Below are 8,025 nucleotides of genomic sequence, written 5' to 3' on the forward strand. Positions count from 1 at the left end.
CATCTGATCTAGAGCTCCTCAGATGTGAGACTCACTCCTCCAGACACAGGTATCTGTTCTCTCGGGCCAGGTGTCTGGCGTGGCTGATGGAGTCTCGAGCCGTAGGAAATAACCACAGAGCCGTAGCCTCTGTACATGCGCAGGCGCGGAGGAGAGCAGCACGCCGGCATGACGACGAACACCGGGATCAGCAGCTCCACCGCGTGATAGGCCACAGCCATCGAGAAGCTACAGTCTGCGGCCACGATCACACCCTTCCTCTGCTGATCCTGGAGCAGTGTACAGTACTACATTTAATGTGATGAAAACCAGAAATTACAGTAGTCGCACAGTATCACTAATACTGTTTATTTAACTTCTTAAACAGATGATGATAAAACTGAGTGCTGCCATGTCTTGACGTCTGTGACCCTGGAGCACAAAACCAGTCATAAGGGTCAATTTTGTGAAATTGAGGTGTATACATCATCTGAAAGCTGAATAAATAATCTTTCCATTGATGTATGGTTTGTTAGGATCGGACAATATTTGAAAATCTGGAATCTGAGGGTGCAAAAAAATCTAAATATTGAGAAAATCATCTTTAAAGTTGTTCAAATGAAGTTCTTAGCAATGCATATTACTAATCAAACATTAAGTTTTGATATATTTACGGTAGGACATTTACTAAATATCTTCATGGAACATGATCTTAATATCCTATTTTTGCTATTTAATATCTAGTTGCTTGACACATATTATCATATTAATTATAATATCAGTTTTATTGTTATACATTCAATATATGATGTTATATTTAGTATTTTATTAATATGTGTCAAGAAACCATAAATTACATAAAAAATGCACAGTAGTGCATATGGTATTATATTTACATGGTATGATTCAGTTTTATTTCTATAAAATTAAATATCATATATTAAACATATGAAAATAAAACAGATTTTTTGTATTATTATCATATTAAATATAATATCAATTGTATTATTATATGTTTAATTTATGATATTATGTTTAGTATTAAAATGATATATTTAAAGAAACCCCAAACTTAAGATTTGCGCTGTAATGCTCAGTTTTATTATCATATCTTTAATATATAATATTATATTTAATATTACAATAATATGTCAACAAACCAGAAAAAATCCATTACAAATTTTAGTAAATTACACTAAATTGGCACTAAATTTAGTCACTAAATTGTGAATTTTTCTCATTTAATTTCTGGTTTCTTGACACATTATTATCATATCAAATATAATACCCCTTTTATTATCATATCTTTAATATGTGCTCTTATATTTAGTATTGTAATAACATATGTCAAGAAACATAAGTCACACTTACAACTAAATCACAAAATATCAAAGTGAGTGTGTTTATCTGCAGGAGCTTTAGACTTCGTTTTTAGCACTAAATCTGTAGTTTTATGATAACTGATCAGTCTCCTTCTGCATCAGATGCACTGTTTGTAACTGAAGTGTGTGCATGACTCGTGTGTGTCTCTGTGAGCTTCTGTACGTGTGTGTTGAAGGCCTGACCTGTTTGAGAGAGGACAGCAGGTTCAGCGCTCCTCTCTCCTTCACTGAACCCGTGTAATGCAGAAGCTCTTTCTTCAGGAAGATCTCCATGCCGTGCTGTTAGGACAGTCTGGAGCACTGCGGGCAGAGCGCACACCTTCATGAGCTTGACACCAGAGCGCTGGAAATGCTTTACAACATACAGAATGTTAGAAAATAATATACTTGAATCTGAATTTGCCAATTGCTGATTGATATGCAATGCAGAGTTGTTCAAACAGGATGAGAAAAATTATATATTTTGATATATCGCCCTGATTAATCAATATTTATTTAGTTTAATTGTGGCTGATCAAGCTGTTCTATGTAGCTAGTATGCATAACAAAATGATTTCTCTGTGCAAGGTTTGACTAATGATCAACTTTTACGAAATGTAGTATTTAATAATGTTTAAATACATATAAAAATGCAAAGCCTAATGAATGTACAAATGTGACCCTGGAGCACAAAACCAGTCATAAGGGTAAATTTTTCAAAGGCTGAATAAATAAGCTTTAAACACAAAGCTTATAGTGTGTGTGTGTGTGTGTGTGATTGAGTGAGTGTGTGTGTGTGTGTGTGTGTGTGAGTGTGTTTGTGTGTGTGTGAGTGTGTGTGTGTGAGTGTGTGTGTGTTTGTGTGATTGAGTGAGTGAGTGTGTGTGTGTGTGTGTGTGTGTGTGTGTGTGTGTGTGAGTGTGTGTGATTGAGTGAGTGAGTGTGTGTGTGTGTGAGTGTGGTTGTGTGTGTGTGAGTGTGTGTGTGTTTGTGTGTTTGAGTGAGTGAGTGTGTGTGTGTGTGTGTGAGTGTGTGTGTGTGTGTGTGTGTGTGTGTGTGTGTGTGTGTGTGAGTGTGTGTGATGTGATGTGCATGTAATGACCTTCCCCTTTAACTCGCTTTGCTTGGCATTACCACTAGAGGGAGTAATAAACATATAGGATACACAGTAAGTGAGATGAAGTAGAGTAATAATCCACCTTTGCTAACAGGCACAGCTCGGGAGATTGATTCGAGCTTTCAGTTTTTATTATCCCATCGGCAAGCAGAGCGAGGTTGGTTTGTTTGTTTTTCTCATGTATTTCCTTGGTACAATATTGTTGATTAATTTTAATGTTAAATATGTTTAGTTGAAAGAGTTTATTTTTCTTTGTTTATGTTTGTTTCTTTATGTTTTCTTTGTAGTTTTACGGTGCCACGGTGTGGTCTGATTGTAATGGTGCTATGAAGTCAATCAATGGTTGTGATGCATGGAGAGAATTTGCAACAAAGAATTGAGATAACGAATACTTCAGCAGTGAAGTTTATTGCATCAGAGTAAAATAAATCGAAGGCACCCGACAGAAACTCTCTGCCTCTTTTTGTTCGACTGTCTGTCTCTGAGAGTATGTGCGAGTATGTGTGTCTGAGAGTGTCTGTGTCTGTGTCTGTGTGTGTGTGTGTGTGTGTGTGTGTGTGTGGGTGTGTGTCTGTCTGTCTGTGTGTGTGTGTGTGTGTGTGTCTGTCTGTGTCTGTCTGTCTGTGTGTATAACTATTAAAATATATAATTTGATATACATTCATTTTATTTATTTATGTCTCTTTTATTTCAGTTTTCATTATTTTATTACAAAGTTAAACTAAATAAAAATAAGAAATGTTGCCTTGGAGAGTAGCTGAGTTTATTTTATTTTATTTAGTTTAGTTTAGTTAATATTTATTTAGTTTCAGTTATAAGCTTTAGTTAACTATAATAACCCTAATGCACACTACTGTTAAAAAAAACAGTAACGCTTCTTTAAAAAAATATATATATATACTTTTATTCATCAAGAACTCATTAAACTGATCAAAAGTGACAGTAAAGACGTTTATAATGTTATAAAATATTTCTATTTCAATAAATGCTGCCCTTTTGAACTTTCGGTTCATCTGTGAATCCTGAAAAATAAAATGTATCACGGTTTCCACAAAAATATTGTGCAGCACGACTGTTTTCAACATATAGAGTGTGTGTGTGTGTCTGTGAGAGTGTCTGTGTCTACGTGTGTGTGTGTGTGTGTGTGTCTGTTTCTGAGAGTATGTGTGTCTGTGTCTGTGTGTGTGTGTGTGTGTGTGTCTGAGAGAGTGAGAGAGAGTGAGTGTGTGTGTGTGTGTCTGAGAGTGTGTCTAAGTGTGTGTGTGTGTGTGTCTGTTTCTGAGAGTATGTGTGTCTGAGAGTGTCTGTGTGTGTGTGAGTGTGTGTGTGTCTGAGAGAGTGTCTGTGTCTAAGTGTGTGTGTGTGTGTGTGTGTCTGTTTCTGAGAGTATGTGTGTCTGTGTCTGTGTGTGTGTGTGTGTGTGTGTCTGAGAGAGTGTCTGTCTAAGTGTGTGTGTGTGTGTGTCTGAGAGAGTGTCTGTGTCTAAGTGTGTGTCTGTGAGTGTGTGTGTGAGAGAGTGAGTGTGTGTGTGTGTGTCTGAGAGTGTGTGTCTCCGTGTCTGTGAGTGTCTGTCTGTGTCTGTGTGAGTGTGTCTGTGTGTGTTTGAGGGCGTGTGTGTGTGAGTGAGTGTCTCTGTGTCTGAGTGTGTGTGTGTGTGTGTGAGAGAGAGTGAGTGTGAGTGAGTGTGTGTGTGTGTGTGTGTCTGAGAGTGTGTGTCTCCGTGTCTGTGAGTGTGAGTGTCTGTCTGTGTGAGTGTGTCTGTGTGTGTCTGAGGGAGTGTGTGTGAGTGTCTCTGTGTCTGTGTGTGTGAGTGTGAGTGTCTGTGTGTGTCTGTGAGTGTGTGAGTGTGTCTGTGAGTGTGAGTGTGTGTGTGTGTGTGTGTGTGTGTGTGTGTGTGAGTGAGTGTGTCTGTGAGTGTCTCAGTGTCTGTCTGTGAGTGTGAGTGTCTGTTTGTGTCTGAGCCTGTGTGTGTGTCTGTCTGTGTGTGTGTCTGTGAGTGTGAGTGTCTGAGAGTGTCTGTGTGTGTGTGTGTGTGTGTGTGTCTGTCTGAGAGTGAGTGAGTGTGTGTGTGTGTGTGTCGTACTGTACAGGGTGCTTTCTGAATCCCGGCCTGCTGGAGTTTGAAGGCTGCTGCGCTGATGTCCTCAAAGCGCAGATGTTCAGGGCTGCTGTCTTGCTCTCTCCGCTCTTCTTCACGGCCGGTTTGGGTGTGGACATTAACTGGACCTCCGGCGGTTCTGAAACGCTGGTCTCGAAGACCTTCATGTCTTCATTGAGGTACTCCTCGGCTCCGAAGTCCTTCAGGCGTTCTGGACAGATGAGCGTGGAGCGGCAACCCACTCGACCATTCCCGATCCGGCTGTCTTTAGCGCACGGGCCGCTGTGGAAGGAGCAGTCGGGTTTGGAGGAACCTCTGCGCTGCTCCGCACTGTCCCAGGAAAAACAGAGAGTAACTCTACTCTGCTAAACCTGCTCTAGAAATACTGTGACTCTAATGACAAGTTATCAAGTCTAAACCTGAAACTACAATTAAAACCAACCAAAAATATTGGTACTTGAAATAAACATTAACTGAAATAAAATTAAATATAAAAAACCTTTTATTTGCGCTAGTAGCCAATTTCTCGTCTGAATTTAGTTTAACTTGATCTACTAAAATAACTAAAACAAAAAAAAAATACAAAAAACCGTTATAGACAAATAAAACTAAATCACACAACAAAGTTACTCACTAAAGCTTGAAAATTAAAATGAAAAAAATATATAAAAACTATCATTAAAATATTCATAAAAAATTGTATTTCAATGATACTAAAATAGCATAGGTATGGAGGTCCCATTAATTAACATCCGTTAATGCATTAACTAACAATGAGCAAAGCATTTATTACAATATTTAATAATCTTTGTTGATGTTAGGTAATAAAAATACAGCTGTTCATTGTTAATTCAAGTTAGCTCAGCTCCATTAAATTATATGAATAGATATGACTTTTGATTTTAATAGTACATTAGTAAATGTTTAAATTGACTTAATAAATGCTTTAATAAATTAATCTCAGCCATGTACAGACGCTTAAGTGAAGTTAATAGTGTTTGAGTGTCTCTGGTCATGTGTGTCCAGCACTGAAGTCTATTAATATCCGAGCTCTGCAGGTCTGACCTCTCGTCTCATTCCCACATCACAACATCTCTGTTACTGTCGTGCATTAATAACTTTTTTCAAGATGTTTGAAGCTCTCTCCGCTCTCACACGTTTACCGTGGCAGGAAGAGGAGGATGAAGGTGAGGAAGAGTCTGAGGAGGATGCAGACTAAAGCTTGGAGGAGCGACAGGAGAGTGGCGTTCTCTGTGAGCTGTGGGAACGCAGGCAGAGCTACGGATGAGGACGGTTCTGCTGGGTCTACAGGAGCTTTGGAAGCGGGTTGAGGAGCATCAGCCCTCTGCAGCTCCAGCTTGAGGCCTGCTAGGTTTTCTGGGAGCGGGATGAGGAGTGGGATCTGCCGAGGGTTTGTCCATGTGTGATGGAGATGAAGCCTGGTGTCTCCGTGTGAGTTCTGGTCCAGGTTTGTGCATCTCAAGGGTTTTACGGGCAGGTGAGTGTGAATCAGTGGATGGAGGAACACAGGATGGGAAGGAGAACACAGAGGAACCGCTACATGCTGGTGAAACTCCACACCAGGCACATCACGTCTCTCAGACTCAGGAGGACACTGGGAAGACTCTCTAAGGGTTTCAGATGTGCACGCTACGGTTTCCCACCTCTGCCAGAAGGGATCATATTCCTCGCTGTCATTAAAGCTCCTCCGCGTCTCCTGCCCCTGCAAGCCGTCATTCACAAAGTTAGCAAAAAACTGCGCTGAGAAATTCATCCTGGACTCAAGCTGACATGAAATACGAAGCTCAGCAGTATTGTCCTCTTTCTCAGGCGTCCTCCACAACATTAGCTCACAGCTCAGGGTTATTTAAGCAGGTATTAGCCATAATCACACGCTGGAGTCTCTGGGGCCCTTCCAGTCCTCCAGGACTCCACCTACAGCTCTATTCCTGTATCAGACCCGGGTTAAACCCGCCTCTCACGTGGTCTAATCAGACTCTCTAAAGGAATAGATGAGGACTTTGTCCAGCAGAAAGTGTCCTCCAGAAGACCTCAAGCTCTGACCTCTAGGACAGGCCAAATCCTCCTCAGACCGGATCACAGATCACCTCTGACTTCACAATCATCATTTATGATGCTCCCGACTCAAATGGTACAACCGTGATATGATGTACGCAATTAATATTCATTGCAGTATACGCACTCACCATCAGTTTTTAATGTAAACCTCTCAGCACATTTAATTGATATATAATCTCATTGCTTAACCAGATTTCAGATTTGTACATTTTTTAAAGGAAATGTCTTTGCCCGTGCAGAGGTCTCCACCACAGTGCTGTTCTGTGCGGTTGCTAGGGTGCATATGTGCTTTCTAGGGTATTCTGGGTGGTTGCTGTGTGTTGCTAGGGTGTTCTGTTGGTTGATATGGTGTTCTGTGTGGTTTCTAGGGTGTTCCTTGTGGTTGCTATGTATTGTTAGGGTGTTCTGGGGTTTTTCTAGGGTGTTGCTAGGATGTTTTCTGTGTGGTTGCTAGATGTTACTGTGGTTTTCTGGGTGGTTGCTAGGGTGTTCTGTGTGGTTTCTAGGGAGTTGCTAGGGTGTTTTCTGTGTGGTTGCCAGATATTGCTGGGGTTTTCTGGGTGGTTGTTAGGGTGTTGCATAGCTGTTCTGTATCATTCCTAGGGTGTTTTGTATGGTTACTAATGTGGGGTGAGGGGTTGCTAGGGTATTCTGGGTGGTTTCTAGGGTGTTACTAGGGTGTTTTGTGTGGTTGCTAGATGTTACTGTGGTTTTCTGGGTGGTTGCTAGGGTGTTGCCTGGTTCTGTGTGGTTGCTAGGGTGGCCTTGTGGTTGCTAGGGTGTTCTGGGTGGTTGCTATGGTATCCGGTGTGGTTGCTAGGGTGTTCCTTGTTGTTGGTAAGTATTGATAGTTTTCATGTGATGTCACACCCTTGTAGAAACGGCTTTGTGGAATAGTGGAATAGCTTTGCTCCACTGACCGACAGTTATTTTTGCGCTGTTTGCATTAAGTAGTAATGCAGATATTAAAAGGCGAAATTCAGTAAACACCTGATTGATTATGTATATTTTGTACAGGCAAGCAGATGAACCCAGAATATAAACACAATGTGCAAAGTTTCACATTAAATGGTTTCCCATAGAAAACCATTATAAGGAAAACACTGAACCATTAAGTGGATGGTGTTCACATTCCGGCCTCATCTGCTTGCCTATGTAAACTGCGCATCATTAATATGGTGATTACTGAATTTGATCTTTTAATATTACTGTTTTAAATATATTAAGGCACTTTAAGTGTTTTTACAACGTTTTGTCGCACTGTTTAATGATTGAAATATTGCCGTGGGTGCTTAATATGGATTACAAATGGACAAAACTTGTTTTGTTTTATTCTTCTGAGAGGTGATCTGGAAATTTGAGAGGCTTGTGCTGCAGTTCTATGGATGTTT

General features: G+C 40.4%; 1 protein-coding gene across 1 annotated transcript; it reads right to left on the reverse strand.

The window, feature by feature from the left end:
• Positions 1-252: 252 nt before the first annotated feature.
• Positions 253-6,782, reverse strand: LOC107574977 (uncharacterized). The gene is made up of 4 exons (XM_016261395.1): positions 5,719-6,782; positions 4,546-4,885; positions 1,545-1,661; positions 253-269 (listed from the first exon to the last, which is right to left on the reverse strand). The coding sequence occupies exons 1-3, from the start codon at positions 6,399-6,401 to the stop codon at positions 1,644-1,646; spliced, it is 1,041 nt and encodes a 346-aa protein (XP_016116881.1). The 5' UTR covers positions 6,402-6,782; the 3' UTR covers positions 253-269; positions 1,545-1,643.
• Positions 6,783-8,025: the final 1,243 nt, after the last annotated feature.

The sequence above is a fragment of the Sinocyclocheilus grahami genome, unplaced genomic scaffold, assembly GCF_001515645.1.
Source record: "Sinocyclocheilus grahami isolate Dianchi unplaced genomic scaffold, SAMN03320097.WGS_v1.1 scaffold2423.1, whole genome shotgun sequence".
Classification (NCBI taxonomy): domain Eukaryota; kingdom Metazoa; phylum Chordata; class Actinopteri; order Cypriniformes; family Cyprinidae; genus Sinocyclocheilus; species Sinocyclocheilus grahami.

What these genes read in the sequence shown, in the direction of transcription:
- LOC107574977 (XM_016261395.1), bottom strand. Translation starts at nt 6,401, where the DNA reads ATGTTGTGGAGGACGCCTGAGAAAGAGGACAATACTGCTGAGCTTCGT. An exon ending in ATCCTCCTCTTCCTGCCACG is followed by an intron (nt 4,886 to 5,718) that starts GTAAACGTGTGA and finishes TTCCTGGGACAG; the next exon opens with TGCGGAGCAGCGCAGAGGTT.